At 39.8% G+C, this 24,928-nt stretch overlaps 1 protein-coding gene across 2 annotated transcripts in view; it reads right to left on the bottom strand.

Annotated features, from left to right (window-relative positions):
- LOC101467506 (retinoic acid receptor beta) overlaps positions 1-24,928 on the bottom strand; it is a 278,325-nt gene that overhangs the window by 124,135 nt on the left and 129,262 nt on the right. The window contains exon 1 of one of the 2 annotated variants that reach the window (XM_004561009.2): positions 10,379-11,115. The exons of the other annotated variant lie outside the window; for it this stretch is intronic. Coding sequence (XP_004561066.1) covers positions 10,379-10,535 — 157 coding nt within the window. The 5' untranslated portion in view covers positions 10,536-11,115. Of the gene's footprint in view, positions 1-10,378; positions 11,116-24,928 lie in introns of those variants that run through there. 2 annotated transcript variants of the gene reach the window in all.

Here is a 24,928-nt window from a genome sequence, read left to right on the forward strand (position 1 = left end):
CACCTGAAGTCAGGGTGAATTGGCAGGCATTTTAAAAGCCATGCACCTCTGCCAGCGATCTTAACAAGGGAAATGGCATGGTTCACTGTAGAGTATTTAAGAGAATAATCATCGCTGGGAACAAGGCTATTTATGCACGCAATATGACTACCATGAAGCACAGATAACTCAACGATTTTGCGCTTTTTGCCTGAATAATTTCTGTTGTGATGTCAAGTGGGCTGATGCAAAAGAGGGGAAAAGGCGGTTTAGAAAAGGGTCCAATCATGAAACCCTCCCTAACTTCTTTGGCTGTCAACTGGAGGTTTCTACAGGTACAAGAAACTGATGGCTGGGTGACAATGCCTGGGTGGAAACCTTCTGAAAAACCTTTGAATAAAAAGTTAACAAAGTCTGGGTTAGAGTGATTTTTTAAGGCTTCTTTTGATCTTGGATTCTGAATGCGTGTCGAAACGGGTAAAGCTAGTCATTGCTTGGGGGGCATGCTGAGCGGGAATTGCCGCCGTTGTAACAGGAGCAGGAGTGGAGATAGCGGCACTAACACCTGAGGCAACCAGAATCGTTGAAATTATTGCAAATGGTGCGGCCTCCTGGATGCATGACGGGTCTGCCCTTCCTATCTGTACCTTGTGGCAAAGGCATGCTAGGAATGGATTCTGTGTGTTTTGAAATTTCTGGTGTACATGTTGGGGCCAAGCAGTTAAGAGCGGATGTGCGGCTTATGGGCTGTGAATTATTTTGGGCTCAAACGATACAGGATGATACAGGAGCACCGCATATCTTGCAGGAAAGACAAAAACGGGCAGCAAAGATGCGACCAGAGTTCCTGGTTGAGACTGCCCCTGAATGTGTCCTGATCAAACTGTTGTAAGCAAACTGCTGCATGAGAAGCGAACTGGATGTGGTACTAGTTAAAGCCGGTGCCGCCGAATCATAGGGTGAGATCAAGTATTATAGTCAAGTACGTATCGAGCTCTTGTGTTTGGAAGGGGAAAGCGGTGCAGAGAACACCTCTGTATAGTGAAAAGGCGAAAGCAAACTCAAGCGCAGTGAGCTCCTTTGCCCGAGATGGGGCCGCACATGATGATGGGACCGTCGTGGCTGTCGATCAACCTGGGTGGAGTGGGCTGGTTGAGTGGTAGTAGAATGAGGTCAGCTAGATCTATATATTTACCAGCAACGATTTGTTGGCGAAGGTGAGCAGATACTGGGGAAGGTTTTGGAGCTGGTGGGCTGGGAAGAGGAATTGCAGAGGGAGGTGAAGAGGCCAGCGAAAACTGAGCAATATTAGTTTGAAAAGAGGGGTCCTGGGCTAAAAAACTTGGCCATGTGCTGCTTGGAGCTGCTCTGACGGAAGGAGGAAAAAGAACTGGGTTAGGAGGAGATATAGTTGGATACCTGGTAGTAGGAATGTAGGCTGAAATATTGTAAAGAGAAGCCGAGGTGAGAAGAACTTGCAACCCGGTGCCAGGAGGGTTTGCTGCAGTGATTAATAATAATAATAATGATAATGATAATAATAATAATAACAATAATAATACATTTTATTTAAGAAAGCGCCTTTCAAAACACTCAAGGACACTGTACACAAGCGATCACAACAACAAACATAACAATTTACAAAAAAAAGGATAAAACATTGAGCAAATAAATAAAATAAATTAAAGTAGCAGGATGGAAAAGTTTCCGTGAAATAGGCTATTGTGAATAGGTGAGTTTTGAGTCTTAAAAAGAGGGAAGGAAGTGATGTTTCTTATCTCAGGAGGAAGGGAGTTCCAAAGACGGGAGGCAGAGCAACAGAAAGCCCTGAGAGAAAAAATTCAAACGTACAGCTCTGCTGTCACTTCCAACATAAATGAAGACAGAAAACTAAACAGCAGTGACGTTTGTAGGGTTACTGAAGTTGGACTAGCTGCTATATAATGATGTGCTACTTGATCGCTAGCTACACAGCTAAGTTAGCATAACATAAGGCGGTCGTGGCTCAAAGAGTTGGCAGTTCGCCTTGTAACCGGAAGGTTGCTGGTTCGAGCCCCGGCTCGGACTCTCTTGTGTCCTTGGGCAAGACACTTCACCTACCGCCTACTTAGATAGATTATGTATGTTATACATACATCAAGTAATAAATGTTTAAGTAATTTTACTTTTTCAGCACATTGTATTGAATTATAACGTTTTACTCTTACATAGTTCAGTCTGTTGTTGTGACTTAAAATATGGAAGCAGCATTCTACACAAGAACAGTTCCCTATATAATAACCACAGTGTAATATTCTGTATCAAACACTTAATAACTGAAACAAGGTGTTCGCATCAGGTGAGGGCTACTGAAGCACAGAATTAATGTGCCTTAGCCTTCACCAGGCGGTACAGCACACTTCAACATACATCTAGAGGAAAAATACTTTGGTGCATTTGTGATGGCTGGGCGATTACACACTGAAGAGAGGCAGCCACAACAATTTAGCCCTGCTACCTATTTGAAACTCATGGCTGCTTCTAAGAGGCAGTGTGACCACCTGCAGACAGATGGGACGTATAAACATAGATGCATTACACCCCTCATTACATGTATGTGTGGAGGTGTGGTCATCAGTTAGCTACATGGGCATCAGTTGCGGGGGAGCCTTTTTCCATTTTCTGCGTGATTAAACTTTGAGTCGGCTTCTCTGCATGTTAACATATACAGAAAGCTCAGAGAAATAAAGGCCATTGACAGACAAGTGGGCACAGCTAGTGTGGCTTACGAACAGGGAGAGAAAAATGAGCGACTCCTCAACCCTTACCCTCTGGCTGAACCTGCCGGTTGGGTAAAAAAGCACAGGCTCCCTGCTGGAGTCTGCGAGATGAATAAGGGGAGGGACTGTGATTGGCTATCTATGAGAACTGTGGTTAGTGACACCAGAGAATGCTGATATGAACACACACTGCCTTTTACAACCAGCCAGTAAGAGAACATGCTGACTGAGAAGTTCTTCTCTCTTGGAATGGAGAACTGACACCATATACCTCCCCCTTAAAGAAATTAAAATAATTCAGAATAGGGCTGCAACCATTCACCAAGTAATTTGAAAAAGAATTATAAAAAATCTTCACATTTTTTTGCTTCAATGCTTTTTTTTTATCGCACAGTGCCATAGTGCACCGTCGTCACCATGTAAGCGGGAGCGTTTAACCCACATTCGTGACTAAAAATAGACCTGCACCACAACAGTGTGTGAATAATAAGTTTGACAACATTAAACCCAGCAGCCCCCAGTTTTTCAACAAAAAGACTGATAACACAATAGCTCCACTGGAGCTGACGCTGCCACAGTTTAAGGCAGGGTTGTCAAACTCATTTTACACGGCGGGCCACATGCAGCACACTTTGATATTAGTGGGCCGGAGCAGTGACACTCCCCTTTGTGTCACTGTAAAGGATATTTACATACATTTATACATAATATATAATTATATAATATTAATATTAATATATTAAACTATTTTTCTACATGATGAAGAAAAAGCTGCTGTGACAAAGAAAGAAAAACTGAAAAGAAAAAACTAAAATTTCTATAGCAGAAGGTGAAAAAAGAAACTTTTCTGTCATATATTTATTGTTTAATGAACGGCCATAAGGGAGGTTTTTATCAGTAGGAAAAGCTGTAAAGTTTATGAAAATACAGTTAAAAGTCTACAAATTCTGCTTGTGTTTGTTTGTTGTGAGCAGCAGATCAAACAAGTTAAGAATTATAAATGGCTTCACTGTGAGACGTTGAGCCATGGCTCTGTGCTACATCTCTGCCATTCAAAGAATCTTTGCACATCCTTTATTTTATGAAAGATTTCACCCTTAATGCTACATTTTATTTTTTTAGGAAACCATTTTTTTCTCCAGTGTTTTCATTTTCACAGCACACTACAGCCAGTTTAGAATGACCACACCTAACCATGATTATCTTTGGACTGTGGACGGAAACCTATTTACAGGGAGAGCATGTCAATTCCATACACAAAGGTTTTTAGGTTTTAATCTGGAGATTCGTTCTGTGCTCTCTGCATCCTTATATCCAATTCTCTAGGATGGAAAACAAGTAGCCTGTGAAACTCTGTCCACACGGTCCACAAAACAGACACATGGCAAAGAATATGAAGCAAAGCCTGTCGCTACAAACAGCAATGAAGCTTTGGAGGACAAAGCTGCTTTTATGCTGCAGAAGGGAAGGTGCGCTAAAAATGTATGTCCTAAGTAAAAATCAATTGAGTGGTACTATCATAAATCACAGGATTTAATTAAACCTGACAAAGAGATGTTTCTGTATTTGGTTTGTGTTAAGCTGTGGTGATCTTGATGTGGAGACGTAGGCATAACCTGAGTGGCTGTGGAAAGGAAGCTCACTCTTAATACTGACACTCCTCTGTATGGGAGTGTGTTTTTGTTCAGGTTTTCACAAAGTGTGCACCACATTAGAAGCAGCTTTGCATGGCCTTACAATGTGTGCCAGAGGGAGCAAGGTTAAGAAGAGCTTAAAATACTCAAAGCATTTAAGCTAATTTTGTTGTGAGCAGCAGATCAAACAAGTGTCAGTACTGGTTGACCTGTCCAGGGTGTACCCTGCCTCTCGCCCTATGATAGCTGGGATTGGCTCCAGCCCTCCTGCAACCCTGACAACGTTAAGTGGAAGAGGATGGATGGATGTCAGTTCTGGTCAGTACTGGTAGCATGAGGGAATATATTGCATATTTTACTCACACATATATGTGTGTGTGTGTGTGTGGGGGGGGGGGGGGGGGGGGGGGGTTAAAACATCAGATCTCAATGGGAAAAGATTATGCTGGATGTCTGTGCTAATATGAGCATGGTATCGATACCATTACATAGTAATGTGTTAGGAACAAAAGAATGCCACATCTTTTGATGGAAGTAAAAATCAACCTCGAGTGCTGAATTCAAAAGACCAAAAGTCAAAGGCAAAAACTGATGTGAGAGACTAGTCCATTCTGCACTCTTCTGTCCACTCTTACTTAGTAGTTTGTATGGCCCCCACATGCTTGTATGTCTGCCCAACAACATGGGCTCCTAATGAGATGACGGATAATGGGGATCTCTTCCCAGATCTGGACCAGGGCATTTCTGAGCTCCTGGACAATCTGAGGTGTAACCTGGCAGCATCAAATGGACGGAAAAATAATGTTCCGATCTGTTCTATCAGATTTAGGTCAGGTCAGTGTGGGGGCAGGTCAGTGGTATCAGTTCCTTCATCCTCCAGGAACTGCCTGCATACTCTCCCCACATGAGGCATCGTCTTGAATCAGGAAGACTTCAGGACCCATTTTGGAAGCGTAGGATATGACCGCAGAGCCAAGGATTTCACCCCAGTACCTAAAGGCAGTCAGGGTGCCATTGTGCAGCCCAGGGGTGCCCAATCCCAGTCCTCAAGAGTCCTGCAGCTTTTAGATGCATCCCTACTCCAACACAGCTGAATCAAACGATTGGATTACCTCTTTAGCGTGCCATCAAGTTTGGCAAAGGCCTGATAACAAGCCATTCATTTGATTCAGGTGTGACGGAACAAGGATGCATCTAAAAGCTGCAGGATGGTAGCTCTCGAGGACTGGGATTGGGCATCCCTGGTCTAGCCTGTACAGGTCTGTGTCTCACACCTCCCAGTTTTGGTATCCTATGGCAAATTCCAATTGGGCTATGGTGCCAGGCAGTGAGCACAAAGCCCACTACAGGAGTTAGGACCACCAGACCACCCTCATAGAGTCTGTTTCTGATTGTTTAGTTAAAGACACATACACAGGTGGCCTTAATGTGCCATCCTGGACACGTTGGACTACCTGTGGAACCTCTGCAGGGTTCATTTATTGCCTCGCGCTGCTCGTAGGGTCACTGACCCTAGCCAAATGCAAAATAATGAAAAAACAGAAAAGATAAAGAGTGAAAATGTTTGTTCTGTTCTTAATTTCATTCAAGCTTCAACTGATTTATATCCGCTACTATATCTCAGAAGTGAGTGTGTGTGTGTGTGTGTGTGTGTGTGTGTGTGTGTGTGTTATTGTTATTCAGCAATCATTCTGATAAAAGAATAATTGTTTTACTTTACAACCAAACATTTCACTGTTTGCCCGTCAGCTTCAGAAAACTGTATGATTATATTAGAAAATCAACGTTTATTTTTTTGGAAATCAAAAATCATGAAAAATCACATAAACACACAACTGTGAAAAATTATGAAACTATCACTGGGACCCTAATAAGAAGGTCTGTGACGGTGTGTTAAGAGCAGACTGAAAAACTTTCAGTATATTTTCAATAATGTATTTTAATGTATTTTTCAGGTTTGTACATTCAAATTCTGTCGTACACAGTACAACATGTAGTGAAACGTTATTGCTGTACAATATCCGACCATTAAACTACAGTAAAGAAATTTACAAAATTTACATTTTAAAAGTTTACAGTAAAAAAAAAGGTCTAACAGATTTGAAGAATAAATTAGGAATTTAACCTAAGAACTAAGCTAAATTATAAGATGAAAAATAGAATATGCAAATAAAATATTTAAGAAAGAAATTATAAGAAGTGTGCAAATAAACAGTGTGTGTGCAGTGACATGATGCATGACAGTTCAGAGTATCCCTGGGTCAAGACCCGAATAGCCTGAGTGAAGAAGCTCGTCCTCATTCTCTCTGTTTTGGCCTTAAGAGAGTGGAAGCATTTGCCAGACCTCAACATTGAGAAGAGGCCATTGTTGGGATGGGAGAGGTCCATATATAGTGTTTTGTAGTAGCCTAAAACATGTATATTTTCCACTTCTGCAAATATACTTTCAGAAGGAGAAATTCTAATGTATAGTCAAGTAATTAATGACAAATCAGGGAAAACTCCTCTAAAACTCTAATAAGACTGCAAAAGACACAACAAAAAATTCCTCATATTTTTTAACATAGTCGATAAAATTATTATCTATTGGTTTGTACTGAGGTTTCCCGTTGTTCGCTCTGTTGTTTTATCCTATTTCTTTATTTTTTATTGCAGTTTTAAACAAAACTGTCCATTTTATACATTTAAAGATGACATGAAGCTCAGGGCAGGCTATTTTTAAAAAAAAGTCTGTGAAAAAAATCTAATTTTCAACATCATAAACCTTTTTTAACATCTAGGATTTTTTAATTACCACTACAACATCAGCTATAGAAAGTGTGAAAATGAGTCATTCTTTATAATATGAAATCTAAAAGTTGCATGTATCAGCAGCTATGATCATTTATGAGCTCGCTAATATATGATATTTATTTAAAGGCAGGTATTTTCATCAACACACAGTGTCAGCAGAGCCCAGGGCAGCCTTAATGCCACCCTAATCATTTCACTGTTGTACACAGCGTTTTATTTCCCCCCGTTCACCTGTCATTTCACACAGTCAATTAGTTTGGTGGCAAGTCGTGGCCTTTCATGTCCATATCAGAGATGCTAAGGCTTAAAGACAAAAGACTCATTATTTCATAGCATGTGTCAGATCTACAATCCATACCAGGCTGTCTCTTTGGCTTTGTCTTTTCATGATAACATTTCAGCTGCTTGTTTCCAGATTATTGACATCATGTGTAGCCATTCGATAGTCCATTTCATCAGTGTAAGAGTTTCTTTCACTCTTAATTAACATCTGAACTGAACGAGGAAATGCATTAATGGTTGCTTTGTTGTCATTGCAGCTAATTAATACTCAGGAGGTTTGCATTTTCCTGGAAAAACAAACTATAAAACCGATGTTTCAGTGAACACAAGACATGCTTCTTCAAATCAAGGTCTTATTTAAACAGTAGCTTACTGGGATGTGTTAGTTAGAAGGCCTCCTGTCACCTGCACACTGGGCTTCACAGGCCAAAGTGTTACTCATGAGTTCCTCATTTTTAGCATTGCGGCTATTTCAAGTTCACTGAGATCTGACATTGAGAGATTGCACAAAAATAATGGCATATTTAAAAAAATGGGGGCAGGGGAGGCTTTCCCAGTCATTTCCTTATTTCTACCTTACTTTAAAAATTAATCTGCAAACTTTTATCAAGAATAGAATTATTGATAAAAGAAACATTGCCCAGTCACCAACAGCAGTTTTACATGCCCTACAGATATTAAAATATTCACAAGCTACACTATTTTCATCAATCGATTCTTAATTTAATTTACTTAATTAACTTATTAATTAAAGTACTGAGTTCATTTTGAAGGTTCATATAAAAGATTAAGGACATTTTGCATCGTCAATGAGGAACATAAGAGTGAATTCACTCAATCACAGAACCATAAAAAATTATGAAATGCAAAATATAACAAACAAAAAACATTCACTTTTCTATTTGAAGTAAATCAAGTGCAAAAACTGTTGTTTCAAACAAAAAGGGAACAACTGAATAGGAAATAGTAGATACATGAAATAAAGAAATAAATATGCACTGGAACAGGCCTCTGCTCTGATGACAGAGAAAATCCTCCCTGCAAGCCAGTGAGACAAAGTAAATTTACGCAATCTGTTTAGTAGGCTCACTGCAAATTAAGAGATCATGTAAAACTGCATAAATATAGACCAATGCTTAAAAAGTCATTTGGACTTAGTGGAAGAAAAAACACTTGGACACGGCAGAAGTCTGAATAAAATCCAGTCCATGTTGGCCTTTTGTTCAAAGCTGACAGGACGAGTTTACATGGACATATCCAAGAACTCGTGGGACTAATGCTCCTTGCTACACACACTAAGATTTACCTTTTAAAAAAAATATTATTTTTCCAAGTAATGAAATGTCTTTACATTTACATTCTTAATGCGGACACTTTACCCGCTGGAGTAAACCTTTCACAGCACCATGCTATCATCGCTTTCTGGTTTTGCTCGTGTCTTAAATAAATAAATGGACAAAAATAAAAAAGCATATAATTGAAAAACTATACAGAATACCTGTAAATAAAAAACAATAATTCATTTAATCTTAAATACATATTTAAAACGTTTACATAGTTCTGACTGAGCACATAATGTAATAGAAAACATTTTTAAATGGGAAAATATTTAACAGGTTTAACGGCCTGATCGCTGTTTTTTTATTATTGTTATTTTATTTAGAGCAATAATTTGTAGATAACCACAAATTTATGTCAACTGGATATAAATTTTAGGAGAAAAAGCATAGCTCTTAAAGACAATCGAGTTTTGGCATGCTGATCATTTAAAGAGCCCTGACCACCAGGAACAGGTTTCTGACAGGTTAGCAGAAAATACAGTCATTACGAAAATAAGAACTAGATGTAAATTTGAGGTAAATGACACGCAGCACAGCGCTGTGGGAGTCGGCTGCTGGTTAAAGGCTTCAGCCGAAACTTTTCTGCTCACTGGGTTTTGCCTTTGAGCAGTGACACATGAGGAGGTCGTTAACAAATTAAGATGAATCAGAGAGCAGCAACAGGGCGTCAGCCATAAACAAACACTGACAACTGCCTCATGACAACAGGCTCAGTTGTGAGTGTGATATTATATCGGCTGTTTCGAATGTCGTGCAGTAACATGCAGGCTAGTTTTGTAACAAAAATCTAAACAGATCCACAAATAACGAGTCATAATTCATATAATAATAATAATTAACACAGTGCTCATTCTCGATATAGTCCTGACTGTGGACTGTTAAATCTTACATTTATTCTTTATGTCAACAGTACACGCAACACTCTGTGCCCTTAAAGCGTCGACTTGGTCTCCTGGATAAAAACTAGCACAAAATCATTCATTAGCTTTGGTCAGTTCGTGTTCCAGCAGCGAGCTGCCGCTAAAGTCAATGAAGTCCGCGCGCTCGTTTATCTGCATTAGTGTCAGAGAACGTAAGTCGCGGTTTGCCAGGCCGCCCCCTCCTGTCATGTGCAGCCCGGGGAGGGAGGTGTGGAAACACCGCCCGTGTTTACGGTCTACATTCCTCCAGCTAGGGTGCTGCTCTCTGAACTGAACTGCTGGAAGCCATCAGCATTCATTCAGTAGATCGGCTCTGCTGGGAAGCACGTGAGGCGCTCGGAGACTTTTTCTTTGTTTTTAATAATCTAAACATTTGATTTTGCTCCAAAGATGCTCCACAAATGGTCTCCCTTTGAATCTTTAATACCTTTTTTTTTGGAAGATTTAATTATGCGGCAGCGTAAAACTCTCAAATAATTACCCAGCAGTTTCCATCGTGTTTACCACTGTCACTCTTGCCACCTGCAGGCCCTTTCATTAGAACTTGTTGTGAACAGATGCCGGACTCCGCCTGTATGATTATTTCAAGCTCACCTCTGCGACTCAAAGCGAAACAATAAGCACAAGAACGACAGCATGAATACGAGAGAATGTGGAGAAGTTGGACCTACAGTGTGCGCTCCGGCGGTGCTGCCACTCTCTATGCGCCAGTCCGCTGATGCATGCTTTCAGAGCCTTCTCTTGCAACATGCAGGAGGACGGGCTGGAGGTGTAGAAATCCAGCATCTGTCCGGGACTTACGGTGAGCATGTCCATGCAGTCAAACATGATAAGAGGCTCTTCGTTCAACTACTCTTGTGTGTGATGGATAAAAATCGCCGACATAAGCGCAAGCAACTCCGTCGAACTCCTCTCCCCCTCCCTCCCCCTCTCCTTGGCACGGCGGGTTTCGTTCCTCTTCTTCTCCTTCGTCCCGCACTGGAATCACTAATTATTTCAGTCCGAAACGCTCCGCCGCTTTTTCTAAATCCTCATTTCTTGCACCGAGTCTACTCTCCGCCCTGCCGCGAACCTCCGAAGACTCCATAATAATAACAATAATCCGACCTGTTTTTTGGAAATCGCCCCGTCTCGCATTGGGAGCGGTGGTAAAACACGCGCGAACAGGAGAATTTGTCTCTTGTAATAATAATAATAATAAAAAAGAACCACGGACGGCGTTTAAAAGCTCACGTTTCTTCTGCGATGACGAATGGGTTATCCACCCCCCCCGCGCAACTCATTTCCAACTAGTTTTGCCACAGAGAGTGAAAGATTGAAATGCTTAATATATGCCGGTGAACTCTGTATGAACCCTTCCGAGGCGGCTGACCTTCAAATCACCCAGGCAGGCTGACATCACTGCAGCTCCGCAGCGCGGAACAAGGCGAAGTGAAGAAACGCAGGGAAAATAATACTTTCTTCAGTTGGGAAAGAAGACCCACGCAGCTAAAATTTGAAACGAGGTTTTTTTTATTGTCGTTATTATTATCAATTGTATTATTGTTATTGTTATTATTGTTATTAGTCATTATACAGTATCAGCACTCACATCTCTCTGGCTGTGATGGGCATATTGCTTTTTACGCACGACGCTCACTGTTGGTGAATGTTGGACCATGAGATCAGTCGTGAGGTCATATTATTTATTTGATTAGTGATAAGAACTTTATCGTCATTTTATTTATCTTTTATTTTTGAATTAAAAAACAATACTCTATTTTGTTAATAGTAAGCGTTCTTGTTTTACATGAAAACCATGTTTTTCACTGACAACGATAAGCATATTCACAGTTGTGCGCATTAGTAAAAGATATAAAGGGCTTATAAACTAAACTGTGACCTGTGATTGGCAACATTTTAGAAAACTGCTGACTTTGTTGTTATATTGATATACTGAACATATATACACAATGTTGGTAGCATTTAATATCTGAATAATTAAATGGCTGCATTCTAAAACATGAGTTTCAGTAAGACCCAGAATACAGATTTAAGTTGCTTTGACTTAATTTTAAAATAGCAGATTAAAGCAAAAAAAAAAAAATTAAGAAACTTTAGCATAATAATTTGAACCACTTTACTGAGAGTTCTTCTAAATACTCTTATTTATTTTGGCTACAGTGCAGCTGCCATTCCAAGAAATGAATTAAGTAGAACACATTTAAGCCTACAGGCTTACATGCTGAGGGAACAAATGTATTATTTCGAGAATCTTCCTTATTTAAAGTGTTCTTTGTATAGCATTTTCACACAGCATTAGTTTCTTATGATCTGTTATTGACAACAACATGATTCATCTGACTGTTGATCTTCCAGGCAGATGAATCTTTATCTGTTTTCAAACATGAAATCATATGAATAAGAGAATCAATCAACATAAATTATTTGCCCTCTCGCACATTTAGGAATATGCATGAGGGGGAAATCTTATATACAAATCCTCAAAACAACATTAAGGGAACAGCTGCTGATCACAAACACAAAGAGAGATAAACTTCAGTTAGGAAACAAAAACCATCGTGACCACTTACTGGTAGCTTGAGATGGTACCTGAAGGTCGTTCAGGTTTGCAGGTAGGTCTTCTAAAAAGGAACAGAAGTACTTCTTTGGGCTTCATGAGGGGCATTTCATAGGTTTTTTTTTTTTTTTTTTGAGTTGGCTGCCTTTTGTTCCAATCTTTGTTAAGATGCACTACGTCAATAATGTCTAGGTACAGGCTTTCACGAGGCCAATCCATGACTGATCGTGTTCCCATGTGTATGTTTTTCTATGCAGGTATGCTTTTACTGCACTTGCAGTGTTGGGATCACTGTAATTTGGAAAAATGAAGCTGTTCCAATACCTTTAACTTTACAAGGTCCCCAAAAAACCATGACGACACCTAAGGTGTATTTTACAGATGGCTAAAACCGCTCACTGATGTACTTCTTCCCTAACCTAGACCGTACATATAAACAATAATTTGAACCCAAAATGTCCACTTTGGATTAATGAATGATTAAAACAAGTTGCAGTCCAGTACGTGTGTGGTTAGAAATAGCTCAGCCTTTTCTCCTCATTTCAATTCTCTCTTCCATTGAGACTCTTTGCTGGGATTTTACCCCCATTTCCTAAGGACATGACTTTTAGATACTGTTTATAGACATATATATGCTATAGACACTTCTTTTACTTACGCAGTTTTCTTACATTTCTTTAAGGACAAATCCCATACCACATTGAGGTTTGACAAATGTTTCAGCTGATAGCTCTGTGGGAATCACCTCGTTGGTTCAAAGATACAATTGTATGTCTCTCAAACCTTGACATTTTTGGAAATTTGTCAATTCAACTAAAGAAATGAGAACAGATTTTGTGTTTTTGCGACCAGACTAAAGATAGACTTGGTTTTGTGTAGGTGTGTAGGTGTAGGTACAACACTAGTTTATTCACCTAGTGAGGTGCCTTTTGATGTTTTAATGATTTATAGATCAAAGTTAAATGGCTCAAGACTTTTACACAGTCCTGTAAATATTTTATTTTAAATAGCATCATGTGCTAATTAGACAAGAAGTGCTGCTTTCTGAACTAAGCTCAGTATATTCTATCTAATAATTACTCTCCCTGTGCCTGTGTTTGGTTTCAAATTAAGACTAAATTACTGTGATATTCTTTGCTGGCCACCAGGCTCTACATGTTCTACTGACAGACCAGGCAAACACCGAAACAATCACCTAAAACCAGAATTGTATTTTCTTGTAAATGTCTCTAATTCTTATCATCTCTGTTTTGTGGTTTGAACTCTTGGTTTACATTAGTGAATGTCAGTTTCTACAGTTGCTCTAGTAAAAAAAAGTTCTTTGATTTTTTTGTGTATAAGTTTTGTCAATATCATTCTTGTTATTGATTCCTGTGATTGTATTATTCCTGCCTTGTAGCTGTTCCACACCAGCACATTGTGATATTGTGTTATGTTTGCTTGAGTTGTGTCAGAGGAAATCTTTCATGCTGGTGCTGTGGTTGGTTCTACTGCATCATAGTAATGTCTCATGTCTAAATCTCCTGGTTGGGTTAGTTCTGGTTCTGTGTGAAAGTTTGAATGTTCTCTCAACGCCTGCTTGGGTTTCATCCAAGTTCTCTGGCTTCCTCCAAAAACACATGTAAGGTAATTGGTGATGTGAAATTTGTCATGGATGTAAAGTAGATAAAAGTGCTGTGTGAATGTACGTTTGAAAATGTGCCTTGTAGTCTGAAGCACTTTGGGTGTCAGGGCCCCCAGTGCTAAATATTCCTGTCTTCTGAGGCCTCTTTGCTCCCTGTTTCTGATTCTCTCCCAGTGGACCTAAGCAATCTCTGCCTTTGTATTCCTTCATCTGTTTTGTTGAGCTGGTTCTCCATTAAAAATCGCCCCTGGAAAACCCTCCGCTCCACCAGCTGCTTGCCCTCCTGCCTATGATCTCCTGTGAGTAAACCAGTCCACCCCTCCTGGACCACTATTCACAAGTACACCTGAACATTAATCTTAACAACACTTGGAACTGTTATTTTACCCATGTACATTTTCGGGATTTAACACCCATCACCTCTCTCCCAGTGGACCGCCATCCCAGGCTCAGGTTCTGCCTTCTGAAGCTCACCCATCTATGCTCTCCCCTTTGTGCCCGTATTCTCTGGCACATAGTTTCCCAGTGCAAACCATTCAGTGTTTCAAGTTCTCTACTTCTTGTGCAAAGTAAATACATTTGCACTACTCTCTAGTCTCAACTTAGTCATGCTTTAGAGTCCACTTACCTTTGGTGCTTGCACCTTAACATAAAGGTCCAAACAGCAAGAAATTATTTTTTGAGTTGCTGGTTTCCACTGGTTTAAATAAACCAGCCAAACTGGTTTATTCCCGAATTGTCCCATTTCTAAATCTTTGTCTAGCAGAAATATTACATACATATTTGGATGCTTAAGCCTTATTAAAATCAAGTGTCAAAAGAAGATACTCATTCATCTAAACTAACACCATTAATTTGCTACCCGACACCATACTATACCAGAGAAAACCATGAAGAGCAGAAAACGAGTCTCAAGGTTTCAACTAGATCTGACACAAGGACATTCTATCTATTCATATCACATATCTTCATCATTACAGTCATTATGAAAGGCACCATGCAGCCTGTGAAGCCTGTATAAACAAGCAAAGTTATCTGTGGCTCTGCAGGGCATGGCCGTATCTGTAACAAACAGTCACCAGTGGTGCTTATAAAGAAATACTTTTGAGTCATATTATGGGAAATGTTCTAGTGTTTTTGGAACCACAATAAATACAAAAACCTACAATTCTAAACATTGTTTTTATCTACAGCAAATCTCTAAACTTTATAGTTTTATAAGTCAAGATTGTTGAAAAAAAAGCGTTTGTTCTAAATGCTGATAAAATCAATTTTTCCACTTCTCTGGTATAGTTTTACTTGATTTACAAGGAAAACAGATAGATAGATAGATAGATAGATAGATAGATAGATAGATAGATAGATAGATAGATAGATAGATAGATAGATAGATAGATAGATAGATAGATAGATAGATAGATAGATCACAGAGTAAGTGAGGCAGTTTCAGAGGCAGAACCAGTTTGAGTGGTACACAGCACACAGCACACTGATCCCCACATAACTCATGAATATTGCACAGAGCCTACAGCAAAGCTGAAACAAAACCCCCTGGAACCCAGTCCCACCCCAAGCCCCTCCCCAACACACACGAGTTGACCCCTTGGAGTTCAGCAGGTGTAACACTAACTCCTGGACACACATTCACACAACCCCGGTCAGCACAGGTAATGAATACATTTGACAATCCACCTGTAATTAGAAGGTGATAATGAACCCATCCATCAAGATAAGCCACTTTTTGGCATCACTGCTCCGCAGTTCATGGCTGTTGCCAAAACTCACTCTACTGTGACTATAAGCAGTGTAGCTGATCATTTAATAAGGAAGAGTAAAGTCTGACAGCCTCAAGGGAACATGCATACAGCAGCTGATGTTTTTAGCTACTTTCAAATCCTATTTTTTCTCCACAAGAAATCCTTATTTTATAAAGTACTTATGAGAACTAGTCAGTTTGGTAGTCACAATTCATTCATGGGTCAAAACCCGTTCACACAGCTATATTTAGTTACATTTGCACTTAATCTATTGTTAATTTAATTGAACCTGCATGAAGCAGGAAAGTAATTTTCCACTCATGAATCGTGCCTGAGCACGATTTCAGTACATGAAATTATACCTTTGAGCTTCAAACTGATACAGAGTGAAAGTAAACCAATTTGGGATTCAGCATCTTGCCCCAGGATACTTTTGCCTGTGGACTGGACAGTCGGGTCTCAATGTAATGACCTTCCAATCGATAGACTGTTGGTATGCCTGTCTGCGTGCAGATTCTGTCAAGACTGCAGTGTGGTGACTAAGTAAGACAGAGTCAGGGTAGTCTTTTCAGGTCTGCAGTTGGGATCAAAATAAACATTTGAAGATGGTTGTGGTTGGGTCCACAGATGGGGAAAGGGCTGGAAATTCAATTTTTAGAATTGTTTTGATGAAATCTCACACAGTATAGTGTTATCTGCTGCATATAGATTTTATATAATTTGTCCACGCTGGAGAAATTATATCTCTCGGCTGGCCTGGGAACCCCTTGGTGTTCAAGCTGGAGGAGGTGGCCGGGGAGGGGGAGGTCAGGGCTTCTCTGTTTAGGCCGCTGCCCCCGCGACCTGGGCCCAGTCCCAGATAAATGGAATAAGACGGATGGATGGATGATTTGTGCGGTCCAAGAAGAGCGGTGTTGTGGCAAATGTGCCAACAAAATGACTTCTAGTTACATGACTATTAGAAGTAATCAAGAGTTGGAATACTTTATATTTCCTTTTACATGGTTTGAGTTTACTTCATGTATCATGTGCTATGAAGTTCAGGACGTCTGTGTTCTGATGACTGATTGTGTTTATTTTGTTCATCTGATAAAAACAGAGAAGCTCGGGTCCAGTCCCGAAACATTTCTTGATGCACACATCAGAAACTTTTTTATGAAAGAGAGCAAAAATGAACTAATGTCAAACTGCCACAGAAAAATGTATCAATGCAGCCTCACAGAGGTTACAGCAGAAACTTGGCCAATAACAGGAAGTATACGCTGCTCCAAAAATTTAAGCAACACTTGAAAACACACCAGATGCCAAAGCTGGCTGTGTGGCTGACAGAGTTGGAACAAAATGCAAGACTTGGAAACAGAAGAGATAAACTAAAAGATGGCTTTATTAAACTAAAACAAAGTACAAAATTATGAGTCAAAAACAAGGAAACCAAATTTTTCTGGGCTCCTCTGGCAGCACTGTCCTATGTATGCAATAATTCTAACATGACTGTTTATTACGGATTTAAAAATCTTATTTGGTTTTCATATGTACCTATTTTCAGTGATATCAACTTTAATAGCAGGAAATTAACTAGACAATTCTTTTCCTTCTCTCTTTTTTGCCACATTTTTCAAGTAACCCTTTATTTGACAACAGTATAATAAAACTGGAGATTCTTTTTAGTGACCACTGTATGGAAACATTCTGGACGGGCCACTGAAGACACCCCGAAAAAAGTGATGCAGCATTTTGCTGAAATATGTTTCAAGCAACTCACAATGGTAGTTTGTGTGGCTCCCACATGCTTGTATGCATGCCTGACGATGTCGGGGCATGCTCATAATGAGACAATCGAGTCTCAGTTTCTTCCATGTGTCACGGCGGGGTGCGCCGCTGTGTTTTTTGAAACAGGACCCAAAAGCAGATGTGGACGAGGAGTTGCAGGTTTAAACAGAAAGCGATCCTTTATTTGGATGATAGCAGGAGTTAAACATGGAACCCTAAGCAAACTAAAAAACACTAAGAAACAAACACTATGACGTTCTATGACGTTCTATGACGTTCTATGACGTTCTATGACTAAGACTATAACAATGACAATGGTGGGATAACAGACGACCTGACAATGACATTCAGAAAACAGAGGACTTAAATACACACATGAGGCGATCAGGGGAAGTGGAGACACATGAGGAAACAGCTGACTTGGATATACATAATGATGCACAGAAAAGAGTAACCTAAATGCAGTGAACAAAGAACAGACTCTTTCAAAATAAAACAGGAAACACGGAGACATAGACATGAAACGAACTAGACAACAAGAGCCACACAGACATGACACATAACGGGTAAGCGCACGAACCAGGGAGACCGAGTACAGGGGAAGATGACAGAAACGACAACATGAACTTGACAACATAAGACACACAGACATAAACACATGAAGGGCAAGGGAGACTTAACACAAGGGTAATATAATAACAAATGAGCTAGAATAACTTAATGAACCTAAACAAACAATAAACATCAAAATAGACTAAAACTCAAAACACTGGGTCCATGACACCATAGTAGTAGTAGTATTATTTTATTGTCATTGTCAAGAACAATGAAATTGCGTTTGGGGCTTCCATACAACCCAAAAAAAGAAGAAAATAATAAATACCCCTTAAAACCCAAGTGTACATATTTAACCCAGTGTGACTCCAATGCAATAAGACAATCCTTAGCAATAATGTTCGTAGAAATTCAGACCATGTTCATTTTTACAGGTTCTTGTGTCTAGTCCTAGTTCACCCAGTTTAGGTTATAGTTTAGTTTTCACCTTTCCCATTTCCTTTTGTATTTTTGCTCGATCCAGGTGTTTTTCTTTCCCTCCCTCTACTTCTTTCTCCCGTTCCTTTCCCCCAGTCATGTCTGTCCCGTATGTAAGAACTGAAAATAAAATAAATAAAGAACCAAACGGGACAGGCGGCAAAAAAAAAAAAGAATCTAAGAAACTCCCACCCAACTCTGTTATCCAACTCAGAACATAAGTATGTTTTTTCATGTCTCCCGCTTTGAGCTGTTTCTAATTTTGTAATTTTAAGATTTTTAGGAATGTTTTTCTTCACAATTGCACAGTATTTATTGATTATGTGCACTATCCTTGTCAAGAATGGCTCCAAGATTACGCACATTTTTACTGTAATGCCTTCCAGAGTAGTTATCTGGTTAAACACTACGTTTCTAAGACTTTTAGGCCAGGAGATTAGAGCCTATCCAGGTCCTTGTGTCTTTCAGAGATTCCTGCAGTTTAACTAAGTAGTATGTGTCACCTGGCTTCATAGACAGATACAGCCTGGAATCATTGACATAGCAAGGAAAATGTATACTATCCCATCTAATAATACTGTCTTGGAGAACGCTGTATAATATCAATAGAAATGATCCTAGCATGGAACTCCACCACCTTAAAGGCCCACGGTATTTAGCCCACTAATAGAAACAGATGGATCACATTTAATATCGAAACATTAATTAATGGCAGGACTTTTTTTGAGTAGTCTTCCAGGGATGGGGTTTAATAGAGATGGTGATGATTTAGAGGAAGTTATTGAACTTTACTCAGAAAGATCAACTGGAGACTGAAAGATTGATTACTTTGTAGATGGTACGTCATTACTTTGATGATCAAATGTCGTCTAAAAAATGCTTCAGTGTTTTCCAGAACAATTTCTTAACCTGTTGGTAGCACTAAGAGACTCAGGAAATAGCACTACCAATAGGATCTCTCCTCTGGGAAAAATTACTTCTTGCAATATTTTATGGCATTCTCCACCATATTTGTCAACCAAACACAGTTCAACCTTCACACTGGACTTAAAGTAAGCACAAGGCTCCCCTGACAGGGTATTTCAAGTTAAATGCACATTACTGTTTGCTCTGTACAAGACAATAGGTTATAAACAATGATTGTGAGGGCTGATTGTGAGTGGTTAAAGATGTGTACCGCTGGCCAGAGGTGCAGAAGAGAGACCCATTAGAAACGAGACTGCAATAAAGAGAGCTCATTTACTCCTAACAACCTAAGTACATTCAGCAATGGGTCCCCTGCTGGAAATCTGGGTCGATGGAGGAGCAGTAATTACACTTCTAAGTGTCTTAATGTGACTGCCTAAATTGTTTACTTTTCTGTCTCCCAAACACTGGCTGATGGATCATTTTCATTTCCAATTTGTGAGGGCATGTGTGTATCTGCTTGTCACCATATGCATGTGTATGAGCGTATTTTCTGTGTCACAATGCAATCGAATCCATCTAAGACAATTTTCTCATTTAGCCCTACAGCAAAGGCTTTCTTACAAAATTGTTAATGTTTTAATCTGTTTTTAGTTTACTTTAGTGTATTTTAATGGTGAGCAAAACACTATTAATTTTTCATTTGCTACATCCACTGTCCTATAAGAAAAGGTTTTAGATGTTGTTTTGACAGGTCCATATTTACTTGGCTCATGTCTCATGATAGCTTTGGTTTTAGCTATCATGGCAGCAACATTTCAAACTGTGATAGAACCAAACCTTTCTGTGGAAATTGATCTATTACGGTCAACAATTGGTTCTTTAACAGTTTTATAAAGTTATCTTTGTAAAATAAAGGGATATAGTGCTATAGTATAGAAATAAACTCTATTCATTCTCTTGGCATTGATCACCTTTGCATGTGATTTAAAAACATTTAAAAGATGTTCAAAAAGAAGAAGCTCTCATTTCAGAAAAACAATCAATAAATGTACTAATTTGTCCATAAAACCCATAGCCCTGATATTGTGTTTTCAGCTCTGCCAAGGGGATTCCAAGATATTCACAGAAAAAAGTTCTGTTTCCAGTATATATATTACATATTATCAGTGTTGGGGAGTAACGGAATACATGTACCGCCGTTACGTATTTAAAATACAAAATATGAGTAACTGTATTCCGTTACAGTTACCGTTTAAAAAGGTGGTATTCAGAATACAGTTACTTTGTTGAAATAAATGGATTACACTGCGGTACTTTCCTGTTTCATTTTGTCGCGGGTCAGGACTGTTTGGGTTTTGTTTGACAGCTACGTTCTGTTGTTCCAGGCGGCAGTGTTACGGTTGCCATGGTTACAGGGTGACGCTCTCTCTCTGCGTGTTTCCTGGGTGAGAGAGCGCCTTTTTGTTGTTGTGCTAAGCTAATAGGCAGAATGCTACAGGTATAGGGCTTTGGAGCGTGATGTCACGGGGGTGGGCGTGGAAAGGATTTTGCCGCCATTTTGAGGGTCTAAACAAAGCGCAAGCAAAAAAGGAGCAAAGGCACACACAACAGCCATGGTTCGTATTTGCTGTGTGGTCAGCTGCAATGTTCGATCGCACGACCAGCAAGAGAATAAGCTTGAAAGAATGTAGCCTCATAGGCAGTGTAGTCCCTGCTGCAGGGAGAATGGATGCCATACCCGTTATGTCTCTTATGAGCGCGAGTTGGGAGAAAAAGGGGAGTGGAAAAGTACGAGTTGTCATCAAGGAAAAACGGGAGCTGGAAGCATGTAAATATAATAATAACCACTGCAGCCAAGAAGAGTGCCTGGCGAGCCCAGTTGTAAGTAAGCTATTAAGACTCGACTGTACACCGTGTTCGTGTTTTCCTCCGAAAACAATAAGTTCTGTTGGAGCCTTTCAACGCCTCTCTCTGTCTCTCACTAGCAAAGTTGACCCAGACAACAAAGTAAAGCTATTTTTCGGCTACGAGCCGACACGAACCCGACGTATTAGTCAGAGGTCCCTTTACTACAGCTCGGAGTCGCGGACCTTCAGTAACAGTAATAAATCACACAGCAATAGTACATTCACGTAGTTGTAAACAGCATGATAATATATTAAGTAATCCAAAGTATTCAGAATACGTTACTGTCATTGAGTAACGTAACGGAATACGTTACAGAATACATTTTGGGGCATGTAATCTGTAATCTGTAATGGAATACATTTAAAAGTAACCTTCCCAAAACTGTATATTATGTTACTGCAGTTTACTTAAAGTTGTAAAAAAATTTATTTGCTGTGTGCATACACATGAAAATGTCAAACCTGAATTCTTTTTAATGGCCAGTAAATAAATCATTAGATTTTATTATTTTAATAGACATTTTGACTCTCTCTCTTAGTCTCATTCTTTGAGCCAGTTTGTTACAAGATAGTGATAGAAAGAACACTCAAGATTCACTGAATAGTGGGTAAAAATCAATTAACACTTGCTTTTTCCGTTTTTTAATGCATCTTTTTTTTAACACCAACTATAACCTTACGTGACTTAGACACCGACTACTGTGAGCAAGAGCCATATAGTGTTGTCATACACTGGTGAGTTTGAACTTTTAATTGACTGTTTGTGATGCTAGCAGCTGATGCTAATTGGCTGCTGCCAGTCCAAACAATTTGAAGGATTGTTGTCTATTTGTTGGATAACAAATGTTTTGAAGCTATACAATCTGTATATAGCAGTTGAACTGTTTTAGTTAAATCCTTATTGATTAAATATACTTTAAATATACTGTTTATTTATTTATTTATTTATGTATTTATAAATTGTGTACACAGGAACAAGAATAACTTAATGTATTTAGCTCAACTGGCTGACATTTTCATATTCTTGTGATTTGTTATTGGCTCTGTTTATTTAATGCAGGCCAGGTGACCCTTTTTGGGTATAAAAAAGGATGGCGAGCCAACGAACGGCTAGGAACAGGAATCGTTCTGCATTGAAGCTTCCACTTCCACTGGTCTGGTAGGAAGTTATCAAAGACGATGCTCTGTGCTCTTCTCTGAAACCATTTTTCAATTACACTGATTTCTACAATCATACACACCATTCCCCCGTTTATGGACAATAGCGCTTGGACATCTCTCATGGACACTCAGATAAAATTCATGGACTTTTCCCTCTTCTGTGTGGACAAGTGCTTTTGATGTTGATGTGTGTTACTTATGGGGAACATTTTTTTAAATTTGAGAATCTATATTGCTTGATATAAGCTACAGGATTATTTAGTTATCTTTGTGCACCCCAACTGGGTTTTTGATTAATCGAACCGCTGCAGCAGGAATGATTATTTAAGTTTTCCCTTTTCTTTGTTAGTTTCCTTTGGTTTTGTTGAAATACATGGTACCTGCAAAAGCATTTTGTGTTATGTGTATTTATTAATTACTGACAATCAGCTCCAGTGGCCGTTCTTAAATCTTCTGATTAACAATAGCCCAATATTCTGCTTAATACCTGACATGTATTAATTCAATAGAGCTTCATTAGTGTTACATATGGACGATACCCACCGTCACCATTACCAAGACGAACAAGCTGATCTACACAACGGCAGCAGTGATCAGTGAGATGTTTGGCTACTAGCCAACTATTGGAGCTGCAGAAAGGTGCAATGAAGAAGGTGCCTAAGAAATACAGCAAGCTTTCCATACCTGAAACTGCCAGGTGAGACTCACAGTCTTGGCGTGCCACTTTAAGAGGTACACCAGAGGGATTGAAGGCAGGAGAATAAGCTGTTCTCCACAGAACCAGCCAAGGTGTACTCTCAGTGGCAGGGGAACAATATGAGAACAGCACCACCAAGGCTGGAGACAGAGCAATACTGGAAGAGCATATGGGAGAAGGACGCAACCCAAAACGGCAATGCTCAGTGGCTAGTAGATCTAGGAGCAGACCACAGCGACCTCCCTGAACAGGGTCCAGTAAACATCACAGTGGCAGATATCCAAGAAAGGGTCTCCAGTATGAAGAGTTGGACAGCACCAGGGCCCGACATGGTTCACGCCTACTGGCTGAAGAAGCTGACTGCACTCCACGAGTTCCTGGTAGCACACATGAACCAGTTGACAAGAGACACCCAGAATAGCTAACCGAGGACCCCCAGAAGGAACCGGTCTCATCCAACTACCGACCAATAACCTGCCTCAGTACTACATGGAAGCTCCTGTCAGGCATCATAGCGGGTGAGATGAACAGGTACAGGGGTCAATACATGAGCGGGACACAGAAAGGGATGGGCAAGAATACCAAAGGCACAAAACACCAGCTACTGGCAGACCGAGCAGTCAGCCGAGACTGCAAGACCAGACTGACCAACCTGTGCACTGCCTGGATTGATTACAAGAAGGCCTATGACTCAACGCCCCACACCTGGATCCTGGAATTCCTAGATCTATGCAAGAGCACCAGGACCCTAAGAGCCTTCATCAGGAAGTCAATGGGAATGTGGCGGACAACACTAGAGGCCGTAGTGATCGATGTAGCGGTTCCCAACGACAGCAACATCAGAAAGAAGGAACACGAGAAGCTCGAGAAATACCAAGGGCTCAGAGAAGCGCGAGAAAATGTGGAGGGTGAAGGTAACAGTGGTCCCAGTCGGAGCACTCGGTGCAGTGACTCCCAAGCTAGGCGAGTGGCTCCAGCAGATACCGGGAACAACATTGGAGATCTCTGTCCAGAAGAGCGCAGTCCTGCGAACAGCTAAGATACTGCAGGACCCTCAAGCTCCCAGACCTCTTGTAGAGGACCCGAGCTTGGACAATGTAGCTTGTGAATAGCTAATCGAATAACAACAAATAAAGTGGACATCTGGCATTGCTAACATAATATTCCTGTTTCTACTTTTAAAAATACAGCTTTGGAGAATTGTTTCTGTTGAATCTTAATGTTAAGTTATAAATTATCTGAGGTCCCGGCATGGCTGCATGCTAACCTAAGTTAAATTAAGTTAAGCTAATAATAAAAAGGTAATAACATACCAAGGTTGCTATTTTTTATAGTATGTTTAAAAATGTACTATTATTCTTTTTTGACATTTTGTTCTTACAAATCTTACAAAATAGAACATTAAAATACTTTTAGTGGCTAAAGCTGTCAAACAACAAGTTGAATTTCAAATTGCAGCTTGCTATCTTTTATGAATACCCTGGCATTGGAGAATTTAACAAATGACCAGTTTTTGATGTGAATGAAATTTATTCCAACAGTTACCTCAACATCCAAGACCAGGTTTCCTGTTTCAGGCCTTCTCTGACTGCTGTTGGCAGGTACTCACCACTGCTGACCAGGAATACTCCAGCTCACCTGGAGATTTTCTAACCAAGAAGTCTAATAATGATTTCATCAACACTGGTTTTAAATTTGCCCTTTTAGACCCACAGACATGCAGACTACAATCAACATTATTTGCCTCATGTATGCATGGTCATAATATCTCCAAACCGTTGTACGAAACCAACAAAACCATATT

This window comes from Maylandia zebra, linkage group LG22 (assembly GCF_041146795.1).
Source record: "Maylandia zebra isolate NMK-2024a linkage group LG22, Mzebra_GT3a, whole genome shotgun sequence".
Classification (NCBI taxonomy): domain Eukaryota; kingdom Metazoa; phylum Chordata; class Actinopteri; order Cichliformes; family Cichlidae; genus Maylandia; species Maylandia zebra.